General features: G+C 37.1%; 1 protein-coding gene across 2 annotated transcripts in view; it reads right to left on the reverse strand.

Moving 5' to 3' along the window:
- Window positions 1–588: 588 nt before the first annotated feature.
- The window catches only part of LOC148300480 (5-oxoprolinase-like), a 45,733-nt gene continuing 25,280 nt past the window's right edge, over window positions 589–21,041 (reverse strand). For both annotated transcript variants that reach the window (XM_088274702.1, XM_088274701.1), the window contains exons 15-26: window positions 20,113–20,245; window positions 15,649–15,793; window positions 14,047–14,194; window positions 12,259–12,371; window positions 10,408–10,654; window positions 8,346–8,456; window positions 7,315–7,560; window positions 5,927–6,058; window positions 4,516–4,744; window positions 3,605–3,712; window positions 1,817–1,914; window positions 589–873 (exon numbers count right to left, since the gene is read on the reverse strand). In XM_088274702.1, coding sequence (XP_088130828.1) covers window positions 721–873; window positions 1,817–1,914; window positions 3,605–3,712; window positions 4,516–4,744; window positions 5,927–6,058; window positions 7,315–7,560; window positions 8,346–8,456; window positions 10,408–10,654; window positions 12,259–12,371; window positions 14,047–14,194; window positions 15,649–15,793; window positions 20,113–20,245 — 1,863 coding nt within the window. In that variant the 3' untranslated portion in view covers window positions 589–720. The remainder of the gene's footprint in view (window positions 874–1,816; window positions 1,915–3,604; window positions 3,713–4,515; window positions 4,745–5,926; window positions 6,059–7,314; window positions 7,561–8,345; window positions 8,457–10,407; window positions 10,655–12,258; window positions 12,372–14,046; window positions 14,195–15,648; window positions 15,794–20,112; window positions 20,246–21,041) is intronic.

Genomic DNA, 21,041 nt, shown 5'->3' on the forward strand with positions numbered 1-21,041 from the left:
ATTATTTCGAGAAATAAAAATACTTTGTGTTCTGATCCACTCACATTTTCATTTAACCAACTAGTTTCGGCAACAACCTGTTGCCCTCTTCAGGGTTACATTTATTACTAGTAATAAATGTAACCCTGAAGAGGGCAACAGGTTGTTGCCGAAACTAGTTGGTTAAATAAAAATGTGAGTGGATCAGAACAAAAGTATTTTTATTTCTCGAAATAATATATCAATATGATCCACAAAGTTAATGCTTTCAATATTCAAAACATCTATAGAAACTGTTTAGTAAAAGAATTATAGTTTGCAAGTCAACCAGTAAAATGGTCTTAGAGATAATTCGGCTGTCCAAACTTAAAACACAGTAAGGGACATTTTTTTTAGTACGTTTTTTTTTTGCATTTTTGGACTAAGTAGAATCTACTTAGTCCAAAAATGCAAAAAAAAACCTACTACAAAAAAATATCCCTTACTGTGTTTTGAGTTTGGACAGCCGAATTATGTATTGATGTAAATTATAAATAAAACACTTGTGTTTACCACTTATTGTTACAACTAGTTTCGGAAGCTACAGACGCTTCCATCTACAGGTTGGAATATAAACTCTATGAGTTTACTAGAATCTACAGTTTATATTCAAACCCATTGATGGAAGCATCCGTAGACTCCAAAACTAGTCTTGTTACTACTTTTCTTCTCTTTTTTAATCACACTTTAATTTAAAATTTATCACACGGATTCCTGTGCCATTCTGTATTCGTAGACGCTTCCCCGTTCACTGAATTCGGGACATCCCTCTTCCTGGAACAGTGCTTCTCCCGTGCCTCCCTCTTCCGGGACACCGTACCCACCGCCACCCGGTGTCAAAAGAATGAAAACATCCTGTAAAAAGAAAGGAATTATTTTACTATAAAGCTTTCTGCCTCCATAGTATAGTGGCTACCGCGTTTGGCTACCATAGGGGGGGGGGGGGTCCATGGGTGCCCGCAGAAAATTTTCTAGGGGGGTAAAATATTTTTAGTTATGTTTAATGTAGTTTTAATTTATTGTAGCGTATTTGTATGGCGATGAACAGACAGGACACTGTAGAAATGAAGGGCATACTTTAGTAACAATTTTTTTATTAACACCTAAATAAAAATAACATTATTTGACTATTTTCAATCAATCCATGGGGGGGTCAAATAAATATAGGTGATTTTTTTTACTCTAATATTTATTCAATATTACCCTGGACTGGTACCTGAAGCGGAGGGCTGATCACCTTTCCTTCATGTGTTAACGAACAAGATAACACTGCGTTTACATGATGCAGTCTCCTATGCATCATTCGGGTTTAGATAAGGGTTTGAATGAATGAAAATTTTGTCATCATTTTAAAATATTTTGAATTTTTTAATTAATTTTTACATAATTTTTATCTTCGTAATACATACCGTAGAACGGGGCGACTTGAACTTTGATGTGTTACTTGACTCCAGTACAAAAAACATATTTAGATCTGTATTTGGTCTACAATAATGAACGTATCGACATGATTCATTGTTTCCCTGACAGTTGACACTTATACGTTCATTATTGTAGACCAAATAAAGATCTAAATATTTTTTTGCACTGGGCTCAAGTAACACATCAAAGTTCAAGTAGCCCCGTTCTACGGTACATAGATTTCGTGAAATGAAAAATAAAAAATTAATGTAAAAAGAACCCACGCCCCAGAGAATGTCCAACATCAATTATTGTACTCCCGGAAAGGTTAAAAATGGATAGATATCACCACAAAGTGGTTGGCAAATCGATTAATAAAAATTTCACAGGAACTCACCCCTGGATTTACGTCAACCGAAGTCTTTCCTCCAAGATTTATCATTTTTCCGGATTTACGGCGAAGATAGTTGACCCCTCTCTCACCCGGCATTCCACCTTTAAATAAATCATGATTAAAAGAAAATTAATTCCAACTGATGAGTTGAATGAAGATTTTATTTAGAAAAAGTCAGGTTTTTTGTTTTAAATATATATAATAATAATAATAAATGGAATGTTTCCCCAAGACAATGCTCTGTGTCACAAGTCAATGAAAATTATGGTAAAGTTTAACGAATTATGCTTCACATTTTGCATTTCACAATATATTATAATTACAAGTACAAAAAATATGTTTTATCAACCTTTTCATCTCTCTGACCATTTTTTCTCATAACTGATCAGCTACTCTGATAAAAAAAAATGCAACGTTTTTCTACCATTAAAATAAATATTTTGGTTTTCTAATTGTGGGACACTCTGTCTGGCAATTTGTATGACCGTGTTAATTAAGATTAATATGTTATTGGATTAAAACCAATATTTTTAGCTTTTCCACTTTATTTTTATTTGACCAGCGACCGGGTTTCGTCGTTACTGACATCATCAAACTGGTGATGTCGGTTACGACGAAACCCGGTCGCTGGTCAAATAAAAATAAAGTGGAAAAGCTAAAAATATTGGTTTTAATCTAATAACATATTAAAAATGCAATTCCATCACGAAGTGTCAGTGGATAATATAAATCTATTAATTAAGATTAACTATATTTGTATGAAATATTTTTTGGTAGAATATACTTGGGTGATAGAGAAATCAGTGATTAAAGTATACTTGCGCCGGGCCAGATATTGTGGCCCACGGAGCTGCTTCTAGAATCATACGGGCCAGAATGTCTGGCCTACAGAGTGGTAAGAGTTAATACAAAAAAAGATCCCACAAAAGCATGGCCTGTGTGTGGGTATACATTATATTTTAGGTTATAATAAAGGGCACTGGCAAGAATACAATTGCTTTCCCATCTAACATAATCTCCAGATCTGGGCCCTAGCGACTACTAGCTTTTTGCAGATCTCAAAAAGATGCTCCAGGGAAAGAAATATGGCTGAAATTAAGAAGCTATTGCCGAAACTAAGGTCTATTTTGAGACCATTCTAATCATTCTACAATAAGGAATCGAAAAGTTAGAGGAGCTCTGCAATGAATATATCACTCTTGAAAGAGAGTATGTTGACAAATATAGTAGAATTTCTAAAAAAAAAATTCTCAGTTGCGCACTACCCGGAATTTTACTGTCCGGCAGTCCGGTTTTGAAAAGCGACTACGACAGTTTAGCGTGATCGAATTTACGCGCAACGTGTTCATGCACCGATCCGAAGAAAGATGGACAAAAAAAGCACAAGCCAATCATCATTTAAAACGCTAACTGACGTGCCGGATGGTAAAATTCCGTGTGATTCCGTGTAGTGCACAAACGCCCTTAGACTGTTCATTCATTGGATGATGTGTTATATTAAAAAGTATTAATTAAATTAATATTAAAAATTTAGTCCGGAAGGTGTCTTATCTGAAGCATGTGCTGAGAGGAGGGAAATACAAGCTATTGCACCTAATAGAGGGTCGACGAGGTGTGGGCAGAAGGCAGATCTCCTGGATCTAGACTAAACAAGATTGGATGGGGATCAGGACCATCAAGGTGCTGTTTAGAGCTGTCCACGACAAGTACAATTACTCTCAAGTGTTAGTGGACGTCAGGGGGACCTGACATGACACAAACAGAAGAAGAAAAATTAAATGAATAATGTACCTTCCATTCCATAAGGTTGAAAAGCTCTCCGTTCTGTCAACACGGAAAGTGTCATGTTTCTTCTAAACATCATTTCTCTTCTGACGCCATCTCCTCCGGGCCATTTTCCTGCAACACTCACACCATTTGATTTCCTTCCTTTCTTTCTGTCCCTGCCTGCACTGAATCATGCATAGGGCATTGCACCTAAATCATGCATTGTTAACTTGATCAGTATTCATTTGAAAGCAAGATTCTTTCTAAAGTTTTTTTCTTTAGATTATCTCACTATTTCTAACTACTGGTGTAAGAGCATTTCACGCCATCAGTCCTGCAACCAAATTTGTTGCTGAACTGCAAAACTGGTTGCGATCTGGTAAGTTCACTTTGCCTATAGCAGTTGTTGTAGCCATTACTAAATACACAGCTCTTTTAGATATCGAAAAAAATATATATATATATATATATATATTTATATATGTAAAAAAAAATTAAAAATAAAATTTTAAGATACAAGAAAATGAGAATGTAACGTATTTATTAAATTGGAGTTAGGCAATACAAAAAATAATCAGAAAACTTCTCAGTTCTTCTGTTACTCTTCTCTTCTTTGGTCCAACGTCTATATGTGTCTTGAAATTGTCACAATAGTGAAATACTTCCATATATGGGATATGATATGAACTACGCATAGTGGAATGTTTTTTTGGTGGTTTTATATGTACACATAAAACCACCAAAAGTGCCGCAAGTAGACACCCGGCGGGCCGCATGTGGCCCGCGAGCCGCGGGTTGGCCACCCTTGCTCTAGAGCCATATTATATATTCTGCATTGATGTACTCCAATACCATGCATGCATGATACATTGCATGTATCGCAATACCTGGCTAAAGGAGAATACAACAGGTGAAGACTGATAGTCAAATGTTACCTTTCCCGCCAGAGCCGGTTCGCAGGCTGAAGGTCTCCAGGAGGAGCGGGTAGCGCCGCTCTATGATCTCCAGGTCGGTGATGCGCGTGTTGGTCATGTGCGAGTGCACGCCCCCCGCCCCCACCCAGCCGGGCCCCGCGCCGGCGCCCCCGGCCACCGTCTCGTAGTAGCCCCACCCGCTCTCGCCCAGCGTCACGTTGTTCATGCAGCCCTGCGACGCTGCACACACCTAGAGAAGATTGAAAGTTAGGTTAGGTTGATATCGCACACTACCTCAGGGATAGAAATCCCACACTACCTCAGGGAGCTTGGCACCGTTGGGTCCCTGTGGTGTCTTTCTGAAGATTTTTTCCCCAGCCGCAAAAAAAAAATTGATATCGCACTCAGTGACCCCACGTTGCTACTGACAATATTCAATGCCTGCCCAAGGGCGTCTTCACTACCTCCTGAAGGTACATAGACTGGTGCTCATACCAAAAGGCAAGGGAGCACCAGCTGGGCCCTCTGCATGCTGGATGGCATGGGAAAGATGCTAGAGAGGCTCATCTCGCAACGGATTCAACGTTTCTTGGAGTCTTCCGGGATTGTCCCCTCAATAGTTAGGCTTTTGCCCCGGACGCTCCAAAATCAACATGGTAGCTCAAACCGTAGACACAGTCCACATTACAAGGGGATGAAATAAAGTGTTTTAAATACAAGAGAAGAAATAAATTGTTTTAATGTTTTTCATCAATTGGATAAGAACACAATACACTTACAGAAACAAATAAAAGTACAAGTTAAATAAATATCGCTCACTCCTTTCAAGAACGTCATAAATCAGAAATCGTCAATTTTCAGTTGTGCATGTTTTCGGAATGCCCAGAAAATGTAAAAATGCCCAGCAAAAGCGGCATATTTTTAACTTAATATTTACCAGCTACAGGGCAGAAAGTGTTATTATTGTACTTTGAAGAAAAGGTATTTTTAATTATTTTTTTAAATGTACTAAATATTTTTCAGATGGAGAAAGAACCTTCAGGTTTTACCTAAAAAGATCTGTTGCACAGTAAAAAATTCAATAAGTGGCTTGATATTTATTTTTAATACATTGTATTATATTTTTAAACTTTAAAAACGTTCTACTGAAAAATCAAGTTTTTTGATTTATGACGTTCTAAAAGGAGTGAGCGATATATAAAGAATAGAAATTTGGTTGTAAAAAAGAGTAATAACAATAAAAAGTAATGAAATAAAAAAATAAAATAAAAATTAGAACTTAAAATTAAAAGTGAGTCATAATGGAACACAACTCCCTTCCTATTGGCCAATTCTGGTCGTTCTTTCCGGATTGCTTCATTCAGACGGACAATGATTACAAGTGCTATGTGTGATTATCCTAAAGTAATGGATCCTTCCTTAGCATACTTACAGAAAATGCTTTGAGCACCACATCCACGATTCTCTGTGAGGTAAGCACATTTCCCCCCACCACTGCCGCATCCTCTCCCGGATCCAACAAGCTTCCCGGAGGTATGATGACTTGAACGGGAGTCAGGCAGCCCTGAAAATAAAATATATGACATTACACACGTGAATATTGAGAGTGAAGTAAGAATATACGAGACATGTGCAAGAGGATTGTCACATATGGGATAGAGACCAAAGCAGACACGGTGAGAACAAAATCTCTTTATCCCTCCCTTCCCGGTTTTGTGTGCATAGTACACATTGCTTCTAATAACCATAATATCTCTATAAATATAATAAATACAAGGCTAAGATTTTAGGTTTTCCTCCATAACATATTTACGCATTCATTTTTTAAAAAAATATTAATAACAATCAGAATTTATCAGGTATTTTGAGGTATTTTGTGAACATCGGAGGTATTTTGTGAACATCGGAAACAAATTCGCATATAAACAGCGCGCAAAGAGTGTACGGGAACGGCGACACTATATTCGCATCTCACTCTTGCATACATACACTGTTTAAGCGTGAGGAACTCAAAGCTCAATGTTCTCTAGCTAGCTAGCAAGTTTGCGGCAGTCGCTCTTGAGCTTTCGACAAGAGTGGACCTATGCTTGTTCCCTGAGCGTTGCCAGATGGTCTTTTAATGTTTTCAGGAAATAAATCTTAATTATTATAATTTTTTATTTCATTTATAATTAATTAAGGGGATTACCTATGAATGTCCGTATTTTATTTTAGCACCAAAAGGGAAAGGTTAAAAGAGGCAAAGATTGTTTTCAAAGGCAAATTGCTGCGGCGTTCTATTTTCTCTGCCTACCCCTGTGAGGATGCAGCGTGATATGTAATTAGTTAGTTAGTTAGCAGATATGTAGAATTTGACAACCACTTTTATAAAGTGTTCTTTTTTTAACCTGTATCACGTATGCGAAAAACTGTCTGCCAAAAAAAAAAAATTATGTGTAACATTTGTTACACATAATTTAAACTTATTATGTAAACTTATTATGTATTTACATATGCGGACGATATAGAGAGAGAGGGGACACGATAATAAAAAAGTTCCATAATAAATGCACCTATTATGGAAAAGTTTTGTCAGCATGAATACAACAAACATTGTTTTCGTAATTCTGTAGAAAAAATTTTTTTTTTTTGCCTGTTACTCGGAAAATAACCCGAGAGTAAGAAGTGTTTAACATGAAGAGCCCTTGTTTTGTGGCGGTCTAGTTAACGCACACTGAATATTCAGTCCATACAGAGACGCACATTTCTTTTAACCGTGCGTCTTGAGATATGCCTCATTCAGATGAGACACGTGACTATTTTATTACAAGACCTTATGACCTGATTGAGTGGCACATCGTGCCCGACCATGCAGCGCAGGCAGTAGATGAGTGCCGAAAGGGTGATGGCGCGGGGCGCGTTGCAGTTGCCCCACACCTCGGGGCCCGTGCCCGTGAAGTCGCACACGGCCCCGCCCCTCCGGGGGTCCAAGGTCACCCGGAGAGCGATGGGAGAGCCGTCGTCCATGTGATCCACGGCACACAACTCGTGGCTTCCAGTCTTGGCGAAGGTCTTGGCTGCTATGTCCTGGAAATGGATATCAAAAGGAATAACACATCAAGTTAGAGGCTTGCCAATAGTAACCGAAAAATAATAGAGAAAAAAAAATCTTTCTTTACCTATCAAAAGTATTTTTTTTATTGATTTATTTGAGTCAACAACAGCTACATATATAAAACAAAACATTAAAAGATATTCATTAAATGAAGCCAATTATTTATTAATTTGGCGTTTAATTTGTAGGACTCCATTTTAATTTATGTATCAATTTTAAATCAAACACAGATTTTTTTAGTCTACTAAGTTGTATTTCATTAACAAAAACACATAAAAAAATTATATTGTGACAATTGTTTCGCCTTGTTAGGGCATTACCAAACGAATGTGAAGATCAAATGGACTACGGTCCTTATGTAGCTATACAAATCTAAGTGACAGTTTTAACACGTGCAGCAATAATTTATGGGAGACAACAGTAGAGACAACAGTGTTAAAACTATCACTTAGAATTGTATAGCTACATAAGGACCGTAGTCCATTTGATCTTCACATTCGTTTGATAATGTCCTAACAAGGCGAAACAATTGTCACGATATAATTTTTTTATGTGTTTTTATTAATAAAATACAACTTAGTAGACTCAAAAATCTGTGTTTGATTTAAAATTAATGCATAAAAGCCAAAAGAAACACAAAAAGATTAGTACAAAATATTTAGTACAGATCTAGCGTTTTTTATCAGAGATGGTGCATTTATTCCATAGTCTGGCCACTTGGGCAGTACAGGAATTACTGAAGAAGGAGTTTACTTACTTTGAGCATGTCTCTAACAGCCAGTTCAGCATTGGATTGGATATACTGCATGTACGCTTGCACCACCTCCAAGCCATAAGATGCTATAAGTTCACTAACAAGTTGCATACCCTGAAACATCACAATATTTATTTAAATGCAGTAAACCGGTACGAAGGCTGTCTGGAGATTGGATTTGTACTCGGTGAAGAAAAAATGCCACCTATTAAATGCCTGCATCGCTCCCTTTCTCCGATACGCCTGTTAAACATGACACCTTACAAGATATCCACCAAGAAGCGAGGAATAAAGAAATACGACACAGAACGCAGTAATCTATGATCACAAATCGCTCACTCCTTTCAAGAACGTCATAAATCGATAAACTTAAATTTCAGAAGAACGTTTTTATAGTTAAAAAATATAATACAATGTATTAAAAATAAATATCAAGCCACTTATTGAACTTTTTATTGCGCAACAGATCTTTTCAGGTAAAACCTGAAGGTTTTTTCTCCATTTGAAAAATATTTACTATATTTAAAAAAATAATTAAACAATACCTTTTCTTCAAAATGCAAAAACAACACTTTCTGCCCTTTAGGGGGTAAATATTAAGTGAAAAATATGCCTCTTTTGCTGGGATATAATACATTTTCTGGACATTCCAAAAATATGCAAAACTGAAAATTGTCAATTTTTTATTTAAGACGTTCTTGAAAGGAGTGAGCGAAATGTCACCAAAAAAAGGTGATTCAGTTAGCTAGTTCATATACTTTGCATACCCCTGATGGCTGCCATCAAGCTTGCTTATTTAACAAAGCAAAGGTTTTCGACGCACAGGACATCAACTGCTGACAATTTATCAGCAATCCTAATCTGGACTTTGTATCTAACCTAACCCAACATAAGTTAGGTTAGGTTATATGATCTTACTCTTCGATCAAATTATGTTAGGTAGATGATCTTACTCTCTGATCAGATTGTGTCAGGTTAGATGACCTAAATCTCTAGTCTAGTGGTTCTTCCCCTGGGTTGATCGAACCCCAGGGGTTCGGCGAGTCAGTCTCCCGGGTTCGGCAGAGGTCAAAACACACACCTGCCTTATTGTAAGAAATTATGAAAAATGATATGACTTACAATATATTCATTTATCCAATAGATCTAGTGCAATCAATCTAGCAATAAAAATAATACAAGAACTCAAATGCTAAAACCATTACACATACTCCCCATCGTACATATTTTTTACTAGTATGGGACTTCAAATCAGTCATAATAAATGTACTAGATCTATTCGGCTGTCCAAACTTAAAACACAGCAAGGGACATTTTTTTGTAGTATGTTTTTTTTGCATTTTTGGACTAAGTAGATTCTAGTTAGTCCAAAAATGCAAAAAAAAAACTACTTCAAAAAAATGTCCCTTACTGTGTTTTGAGTTTGGTCAGCCGTATTGTCATAACGTGTCGTCATTGCGATATATGCACTTTTTTTATGATAATCATGTTATAATGGCCTTATACTTTATTTTTAATGGTTTTGTTCATTTTTTGCACGTATGTATACCTATGTTTTGAATTTGAGAAAAAAAAGTTTGATTTTTCCAAATAAGGGTACGGTAAATGCACAAATTGAAACTGGTGGTGTTTGGTACCTCCAGCACGGTTAAGAACCACTGCTCTAGTCAGATTATGTCATATTGAAAGCTGTCCCACCGCATGCCCAGATCTGATACAGAAGCATCTAGACTTCCTGACAGATCTGCTCTTGCAAAGAATTTTTTTTTTAACTAAGTTGCGAAATTTATTGAAAATGTGAAACAACATAAAATTGTATCCCAATTTTACTGTGAATTTACATTTAAAAGCTTTCAATATCCCTGTCACTGCCAATCTTAATAAATACAAGTTTGTAAATCCATCACAAAAATTTCTAGAAGTACCCCGGTGTAGGCAGTTAGTCAGCTAGATCCGATTCCGACCCGATGTTGGCCGGTACACAGATGCCCACAACCCCAACCAGCACAGCAGACAGATTGCATTAGGTTAGATGACTTAACTCTCAGATTAGAAAAGTTCTTACTCTCTGGTTAGCAGCGACCTGGGCTTTCAAGTCGGACAGGTTGTCTGCCAAGTTCCGGGACTCCCGGAGCTCGTGAGAGAGTTCCTTTTCCCGGAGCACCCCGCCCTGCAGCAGCAGGAAGGAGGTGAAGGCCGCTCCCTCCTGCGACAGGCTGGTGGAGTGGGGAGGCATGGAGCCGGGCGTTATTCCACCGATATCAGCGTGATGACCCCTCGAGGCTACGAAAAATATCGGCTGCGATATGCCTCTGAAAAACGGTGTAATATTTCTTGAATGTTTTGCGCAGATACTTTGAAGCACATTTTATAAACTTTGTTTTCACCACTTTTTTATTAATACAATTTAACCTACCGGTTTCGACAAGAACCTTGTCATCATCAGGGTTTATTTTCATTCAAAAAAATTAAAAACATTCAAATACTCTCACCAAAAACTTCCACACACTCTTTTAGGATTTTTACGGAGCGTTTGGAAGTTTTCGGTGAGAGTATTTTAATGTTTTTGATGTTTTTGAATTAAAATAAACCCTGATGATGACAAGGTTCTTGTCGAAACCGGTAGTGTAATTGTATTAATAAAAAAAGGGGTGAAAACAATGTTAATTAATTTTATAAAGATGTAATATTCCTCATTTATATTAGACTTCTATTCTTCCCAATGGTGTATAAGGCACTGCATCAGATCTAACAAAAGAATAACTTGATTTTCAAATAAGAGGAGTTGAAGGTGGTAAATTCAGTGCTCCAGGTCCTTGGATTTAGGAGTGGAATATGTGTTAAAAAATTGTCATATATAATAATAATAATAAAAAACCCTATCCGCACCCCAATGGTGCATAGGCCACTGTGTCTTATAAACGCAGTGTTATCATGATCGTTTTACTTATGAAGGAAAGGTGATCAGCCCTCCGTTTCAGGTACCAGTCCATGGTAATATTGAATAAATAATACAGTGAAAAAATACAATCACTTATATTTTATTTTTACCCCCCTTGGGAATCGAACCCGGGACCTCCAGAACGGTAGCCGAGCGTGCTGACCATTACACTACAGAGGCGGACAGATATATGTCATATATAAGCGTTTCATTTTTTTTATTTAAAGCCCAAATTCTAACTGCTCAAATAACCATTAAGTTTTAAAAAATCAGACAGTAAAAAATCATGATGGATAATAATTTCAACAGTTTAAAATTCTCAACATTTTGAGTGTGTCCAAATACTTGTTCACAAAATTTGGATTATCTCCAATTACAGTAGTTATTTTAATATCATTTTTTGACATCTCATCAAAGATGAAGAAGAATATAGAAGTCTGGGCATTTACGGGGCTGACGACCGTCATAGGCTGGTTTAAGTGATCACTTTACACACGTGTAACATTCACCAATTCTACCCATTATTGACAACCACACTACTCAAATTCTTGGAAGTTCTTTATATATGAAACAATTTTGAAACATAATTCTTGAATCACTTGAAATTCACTAGAAACATCTAATGGTGACATGAAAATAAGCTTTTTATTTATTTTTATTTTTATTGGTTCATATATATGGAGCTTTCAAGAATTTGAGTAGTGTGGTTGTCAATAATGGGTAGAATTGGTGAATGTTACAGGTGTGTAAAGTGATCACTTAAACCAGTCTATGACGGTCGTCAGCCCCGTAAATGCCTAGACTTCCATATTCTTCTTCATCTTTGATGAGAAGTCAAAAAATGATATGTTTAAAATTCTATTAGTCCAAAACTGACAGTTTAAAACCACGATAATTTAAAATTCAAAATGGTCAAATGTAAGTTCGAAATTCAAAGTTCAATGTTGCGAAATAAGATGTTTAAAAAACACGTACTTATGGAAGACGGGAGTGATGACAGTCAGGTCTGGAAGGTGAGACCCGCCAGCTTTGGGATGGTTGGACAAGATCACATCGCCTTCTTGGAGAGTATCACCTCGCACAGTAATCTGAAATGTCACTTTCATTTCAAGAATTGTTTTTCTCAAAAGGCGCGGCAGGGTCAGCTGAAGTCTCACAGCTTCGAGGAATGTGTTGATAAATTGGATTGCACATGGGATGAATAGAGTTATTTCATATTATCAATATTCTTAAAGGTGGAGACTGACCGGCGCATTTCGTCCTAACGTAACATGTTACACTATTTATTGATTCGGCATTAACTAAATAAATAATATAAAAAACGTTGGTACAATATTCTCTATACTGGATTAATAACTAATAACTAACAGGTTTCTAAACTATTACCCTTTCATATCCAACCTGCGTATTATACGACTAACAACTTGGGTCAAATTCTTGGAAACTCAAAATCAAAAGTAAACATATTAGACAGAAGTGGTATTTATGAAATTTCTTGCGGTGACTGCGATAAAAAATATACTGGCCAAACTGCGAGAAGTCTAAAAATTAGAATAAGAGAACATCGCCGTAGACTAACAAGTAATTATTTTTCAGAATTTGCAAATCATATCATGGAAACTAACCACTCATTTGACTCTCATACACTTAAATTAATTCACTCTGTTACAAACAAAGGTCAAGTCATGAATAATTTAGAAAATTTAGAAATACATAGAAATTTCAATTCAGATAAAACATTAATTAATAATATACTGTTTCAAAATATGTCACCATTATTATCAATGTTTCCTTTTAGAAAAAATCTTGTTCCTTAACCCCCCTCCTTTCCCTTTATTTATTAACCTATATATACCCCTAAATATATTTTTGTTCGTTAGTTTTAATTTGTACCAGAAGATGAAAACATCTGTCGTTTTCGAAACTAGTCGTATATATAAATAAAACTCATTAAAGTTATATATAAATAAAACTCATTAAACTCATTAGTATATCCAAGTGTTTAATTTTAATAAAGTAACACGATACGATGCGAGCATTCAGGCAGTCAGTACAGCGAGCCGAGCGCTCCATCCATAGTTTGGGATGCTCGCTGATGCTCGCCGCGAGCGATGTTACGACGTTATGTAACGACGAAATGCTCCAGTCAGTCTCCACCTTAATATTTGAAGCATGTACTTTGTGGTTAATATTTTTTACTAACCAACTATGTACCACGCCGCTTCCCCATAGGGGTAGGCAGAGAGAATAGGACGCCACACCACTCTGTCTTTGCAAACTTTATTCGCCTCTTCCACATTCGTACATCTCCTAATACATACCCGTCGATTCTTTCGTTTCCTGACCTGACCACGCCCAAGTATTTGACATAACTGACCATGTCAAGTTTTTCTCTGTCTTTCTCTGCTCCTTTTTCCAACTACATTCGCTTCATAAATTTGTTTAACCGCTCTCTTTCCTCACTCATTCATTCCACATGTCCAAACCATCTCAACGTACCTTTCTTAATTTTATCGATAATGCTTATCTCAACCTTGCATTCATTCCTTATATCACCATTCGAACATCTATCATACATCGTTTTGCCACAGATTCGTCTGAGGAATCGCATTCAGTCTACTTTCATCCCTCTGTTAGTAATATCAGGTCTGACATGCACTCACTGACACCTCACTAGAAAGCTTTGCTACACATACTTATAATCATCGCCTCTCTGGCAGGCTTCTCTCCCTAATGGAGTTCCATTCTAAATAGAAAACTAACCTGATACTTGACGGTCTCTTGCATTGCCCCCAAATGCACGGGAATGTGTGGCGCGTTGGACACCAGCCCTCCATCTGGACCAAACAGGGCGCAAGAAAAGTCTAGCCGCTCCTTTATGTTGACCGATATCGAAGTTCTCTGCAGAATCCTGTATTTTAAATATGTCAATTCAAGGTTCGTATGTGATGCCAAGCTAGGAATACAGTGCCAGCTCGATAATCCAAACACTCCGTAATACAAAACGCACTGTAATCCGATGCGGCTCTGATGAAGGCTAGCAGTTGATGCCAGTTTCAAAAATACCTTTTTTAATTTAAGTTTTACTAAGTAAATACTACTTTTTCTTAAAATGTATTGTGTCTTAAATTTAGCTCATTTTACTCAGCTTCACATACGGTGCTTGAAAATGATGCGGAATCCATTAAAACACGTGTCTACAACATTTTGAGTGTGTCCAATTACTTGTTCACAAAATCTGGATTATCTCCAATTACAGGAGTTATTTTCATATTATTTTTTGACATCTCATCAAAGATGAAGAAGAATATTACGATGAAGATGAAGTCTGGGCATTTACGGGGCTTACGACCGTCATAGGCTATTTTCATTTTTTGTGTAAAGTGATCACTTAAACCAGCCTATGACGGTCGTAAGCCCCGTAAATGCCCAGACTTCCATATTCTTCTTCATCTTTGATGAGATGTCAAAAAATAATATGAAAACACGTGTCGTAATAGATTTTAAGAAATAGAGGTACATATTTACTAAGTAAAACTTAAATTAAAAATTAATAATATGGTAACATTGTGATATTTTCTCACTCTTTATTATCGTGTTATTTCATTATTGGTGGTAGGATTGAATTTTGGTATTGCATATTTGAAAAAAATTGATAGATTTTACCACAAAGCAACTGCCGAAATTGATGAAATTAAAAAATACCACCTTCTGAAGCCGTGAAAGCTTTCAACGGGCTGAAGAAGTCATCCAGAACACTGATAAATCAATGGTTTTGAGACTCATGCGTGATTTAGCCCTTGAATACCAGTTAGGTTCGTTGGTTAAAAATAAAATATCTAATTTTTTCAAGCTTAAATAAAAATGCCTCCTCCGCCTCCGTAGTGTAATGGTCAGCACGCTCGGCTACCGTACTGGAGGTCCCGGGTTCGATTCCCAGGGAGGGTCAAATTGATAAAAGTGATTTTTTCACTCAAATATTTATTCAATATTACCCTGGACTGGTATCCGAAGCGGAGGGCTGATCACCTTTCCTTCATGTTAATGATCAAGATAACACTGCGTTTATATGATGCAGTGCCCTATGCACCATTGGGGTGCGGATAAGGGTTTTTGAATGAATGAATGAATGAAATAAAAATGAAAAAATTTTAAATCATTCATGCAGTACCTAAATAAAAATGTAAAATAAAGAGCATTTTCATAAACCAACATTTTTTTTATTTCATTTTTCTCAAAACACTCCCTACGCTTCCCTAATCCGAATGACGCACTGCACAATTTACATTTGGATTAGCGATCTGGCACTGTAATTTATTAATTTTCACGGAGTAAATATTTCTTGGAAAACCATAGTTAATTTACCTGCCCATCTGTTCTGCGATCGACATGAATCTGTGAGAGAATATGCTCAGCTGTATGGAGTCCAATTCTGTGCCCACTTTTCTGACACTGCCAGACCCAATGGTAATTTTAATATCTCCAAATTTAGTGATAACGCCACTGCAATCTAAAATTGTAAAAATAATACTCAACAGTTGTATTGTCCGCCTCCGTGGTGTAATGGTCAGCGTGTTTAGCTACCGTGATGGAGGTCCCGGGTTCGATTCCCAGGGGGGGTGAAAATAAATATTAGTGATTTTACACCGTAATATTTATTTAATACTACCCTGGACTGGTTCCTGAAGCGCAAGAGTGATCACCTTGCCTTCATGTAAGTAATGATCAAGATAACACTGCGTCAATTCGATGCAGTGCCCTATGTACCATTGGGTGCGGATAAGGGTTATAAGTAAGTATAAGTAAGTTGTATTTTCATCTTGAAACATTTTCTTTTAACACATTGTTTGCAAGAAATGCTTAAAGGGGTCTTTAGCCTTTCCCTTACAGTGCTAAAAACTACCGCGTGCAACGGTGATATGTATTTTGTACACCATATGAAAAAGGGGTGCTTGGAGTATGAAGTGAATATATAACCTCTCTACTCAAATGTCAACCTCACCTGCATGTGGTGCACCCTGCTACGCTGACGAGGCTCTGACGACCGAGAGTCTCCCGGAATAAGGAGGCACCTCTACAAAGCCAACGGCCTTTGGGGCGGATGAGCCAAGTAGAGTGGGGCAATCTCTTGTCCTCAAGGTGGGAAACTGCCTTGAAAGGGCGGATGAACCAAACAGTGTGGTCAACGGCTTGAGGATGCAGAAGGCCAGAGGGATACCACTGCATTAAAGATCCTCAGGATTCCCTAACCCTGGTTAGCCATAAATGTCGATCAACAACTTAAGACTTACTGATCATGGACCTCGGACCCCAAGATCCGGCAGGGGAAGGAACAAGGCTTCTCAGGTCGTCAACCAGCGAAACCCTTGTGACAACAAATTCAACATTGGTACTTGGAATGTTAGAACCATGCTACAACCGAGCAAAATCGAAGAAATCTCACAACAAATGACACAAGCAAAATTAGATATCCTAGGTATCTCTGAAACAAGATGGGCGGGAAATGGCGATTATGTCAAAGACGACTTGAGAATAATTCATAGTGGATGTGAAAAAAGAGGCAGCAAAGGTGTAGCAATCATTTTGAAAGGTGGATGGAAGAACAGCGTCCTTAACACTTTTCACGTAAATGAAAGAATCATTATGATAAAGCTACAAGCCCAGCCCACAGACATGTACGTCATACAAGTGTATTTTCCAACATCAAGCTGCAACGAAGAAGAAATTGACACCATGTACGAACAACTTGAGGAGCTGCTGAGACTTACCGAAAACAAATCAAATGTGATTATTATGGGAGACTTCAACGCCTCAGTCGGAAGTCAAACAACTGATCAAGAATGTATCGGAAAGTTTGGTTTAGGAAATATGAATGAAAGAGGAGAAAAAATGATAGAATTTTGCAAGCAGTCTGAGATGATCGTCACCAACACAATGTACGAAGTCCCCGAGAGAAGGAGGTACACGTGGAAGGCCCCCGGAGACACGAGGAGATATCAAATTGATTACATTCTAGTAAAGAAAAAATATAGAAATCAAATACGATCTAGTCACTCATACCCTGGAAATCAAATAGATAGTGATCACACTCTAGTCAAAGCGGTATGCAATATTAGATTTAAGAAAATAATCATGGCCAAGAAAAAGCACTGGTGTTTGGAAAAATTAAAAGATATAAAATTAGTAAAAGACTTCCAATCAACTCTAGTAAAGATTAATAATGAGACAGAACCAACTTCTTGGGAGACAATGAAAAAAAACATCAATGCAGCATGTGACGAAAGTATTGGGAAAAACGTCCTAGAACCCAGGAAACCATGGATGAATCAACAAATACCAGAATTAATCAAGGAGAGAAACAAACTAAGGAGTAAAGATTATGTCAAATACAAACGGATCAAAAATCAAATTACAGACCAATGTCGCAATGCAAAAAATGAATGGTTACGTGAAAACTGTAAAGAAATCGAAAGCCTATTACACAAAAATAATATCGATAAAGCATATAACAGAGTTAAAAGCCTAGAATATACACCTAAAACAAAGAGCAATATTGTTAAAGACAAAAACGGAAACCTATTATTTGAAAATGAAAAGGTAGCTGAGCGATGGAAGGAATATCTAGAAGATCTGTACTGTGGAAATGATATCGAAGACGAAAGGATTTATTTGGAACCAGAAGAAGAAGTAGATCCCGATTGCAAAGGACCACCCTTGACAAGGGCTGAATTCGATTTTGCAGTGAAGGCCTTAACGGATAGAAAAGCAACTGGGATAGATGATATACCTGCTGAGGTTTTAAAGAATGTAGACGAACGGACGAAGACAGCACTATATAACATCATAAGTGAGTGCTACGAAAAGGGAAAATTGCCCAACGACTTCGTAAAGAGTAAGTCTATAACAATACCTAAAAAGGGAAATGCAGCAGACTGCAACAACTATAGAACCATAACACTTCTATCCCACGCATCCAAAGTGCTCCTGAACACTATAAAGGGCAGGTTGAAAAAGAAAGTAGAGGAACAGCTTGGAGAGGATCAGTTTGGTTTTAGAAGTGGAGTGGGAACACGAGAGGCAATTTTGGCACTGAGACAGATACTGGAAAGACGACTGGATGTGAATCTTATAACATACACGACCTTTATAGACTTAGAGAAGGCTTTTGATAGAGTGGATTGGTACCTCTTGTTTAAAGTCATGAAGAAAAGAGGAATTGATTGGAAGGACAGAAGAATCATCCTCAAATTGTACAAGGACCAATCCACTCTCATAGATATTAATGGTTCCTCAAAAGAAGCCAAGATAAGAAAAGGTGTGAGACAGGGTTGTCCGCTGTCACCCTATCTATTCAATTTGTTCATAGAGGAGGCCATTGAAGAGTTGAAGGAAAAAACAAATGGAGTAAAAATAAACGGTCAACAAATACATTGTATAAGATTCGCTGATGACATCGCCCTGATAGCAGAGGACGAGAGTGACATGAACCACATGTTAAACACTCTCTCTAATGCTCTGGATAAGTTCCATTTGAAAATTAATGCCGCCAAAACAAAATCAATGATCGTTGAAAAAGAGCAATCTGACCTCCATCCAACAATACTTCTCGGAAATAGAGTAATTCAACAGTTGGATCAATTCTGTTATCTGGGTAGCACGCTAACATATAACAATAAATGTACCCTAGACATAAAAAAGAGGATAACGCTAGCCAAGCAAACTTTTATGAAAAAGTACAGCCTCCTATCAAACAAACATTTAAAAATTGAAGTAAGAAAAGGATTCATAAAGGCTTTTGTTTGGAGTGTTTTGTTGTATGGGTGTGAAACCTGGACCATCCAAAAGTACGAAAAAGACCGGCTTGAAGCATTTGAGATGTGGGTTTGGAGGAAGATGACCAAGACATCATGGGTTGTAAGGAAGTCCAACGAAAAGGTGTTGCAGGACGTAAAAGAAAGAAGAGAGCTTTTAAATCATATTTTGAAGAGGAAGGCCAAGCTAATAGGGCACTCAATTAGAAATAGCACCTTTCTTAGCAACATCTTCGAAGGAAGAATCTTGGGAAAACGAACAAGAGGCCGCCCAAGAACTTCATACTTCCAGGATTTGAAGCGGCTCATGGACGTCTCCTCCTATTCGCAGCTCAAGAGGATGGCGACTGACAGAGACAAGTGGCTGACACTACAAGGCGCTGCCTTTAGAAGATGATGATGATGAAAATGTGATATAAAAACCAGAAAGATGTGAATATTAAGTGTTGCTTTTATTGACCATAGTCGAAGTTGGAATGTAACAATTTTGTAATGTTAGCTCTGGTAAGTATCCAAAAACGAGAAAAAAAATACATTGCAAGTAACCAAAATTGCTGGCGTAGTGACACGACCGCCACATAGGACAATCTACGCACTAATAAACACAATATGACATGACACGTATACACAAAGAACGGCACGCACGCACACACTGAGAAGCAATGTGTATTGGTGATTTTATCCCTGATTTTTCAACAAATTATTTATTTCCGTCGCTGCAAATAAATAACTTTATTTGTATTAAAATACTTTTATGTACGTAATTATATTAGGGAGGAATGCAAAAATTGAGAGCCCGTATCTATTATATTTTACATTGATATTCTCATTTTTAAAGTCGTGTTGTAGTAAATACATATCACCAGGAAGGAACGGTTAAAAGCGACCCGGGTTAAGGTCCCGTCATTTTACCTCTCTGTGAAGGTAGCATGGATATAAGCGAGGCCTCTTTACAAGAGAAAAATATCCCAGTACCTTGAGCTCTCTTATATCCGAGTTGGACTGTACTTTTATTTACCTGGTTCAATAAGTATTGTGGATAGGTTATCCATTATGATGGCAGGTCCCGGTATGTTGTGGTCAGCACACAGATTTTCTAATCTGTACACTTTGGTCTTTTGGTATCCGCTTTCAAAATAGACATCCACAATCTGGAGAAAATAAAAATTATATCTATATCTGAGACGGGGCTATTTGAACTTTGATGTGTTACTTGAGCCCAGTACAATAAAAAATAAATCTGCAATTGGTCTATAATAATGAACGTATCGTGACAATAAGTGTCGCCTGTCAGGGAAACAATGAATCATGTCGATACATTCATTATTGTAGACCAAATACAGATCTAAATATGTTTTTTGTACTGGGCTCACGTAACACATCAAAGTTCAAGTAGCCCCGTTCTACGGTACTAAGAAAGAATTCCATTTTTTTAGACATCTAGACATAGATGAAGAACAATATGGATGTCAGGGTATTTACAGGGCTTATTAAGACTTGTCATAGGCTGGTTAAGTGATCATTTTGTGTGCAATATTCACCATACTACTCATGATGGACAACCACACAACTTAAACATATCATTAATCTCATGACACACTACATGTGACATTTCACTCACTCTTTTTAACATCGTCATATATCAAAAATCATTAATTTTCAGTTGTGCGTATTTTTGAAATGCCCAGAAAATGTACTTTATCTCAGCAAAAGTGGCATATTTTTAACTTAATATTTACCCGCTACAGGGCAGACAGTGTTGTTTTTACCATTTTGAAGAAAATGTAGTGTTTAATTTTTTTTTTAATATACTAAATTTTTTTTCAAATGGAGGAAAAACATTCAGATTTTACCTAAAAAGATCTGTTGCACAGTAAAAAGATCAATAAGTGACTTGATATATATTTTTAATACATTTTATTATATTGTTAAACTTTAAAAACGATC

The sequence above is a fragment of the Brachycentrus maculatus genome, unplaced genomic scaffold (genome assembly GCF_059751285.1).
Source record: "Brachycentrus maculatus isolate JH-2025_06_01 unplaced genomic scaffold, ASM5975128v1 h1tg000710l, whole genome shotgun sequence".
NCBI lineage: Eukaryota > Metazoa > Arthropoda > Insecta > Trichoptera > Brachycentridae > Brachycentrus > Brachycentrus maculatus.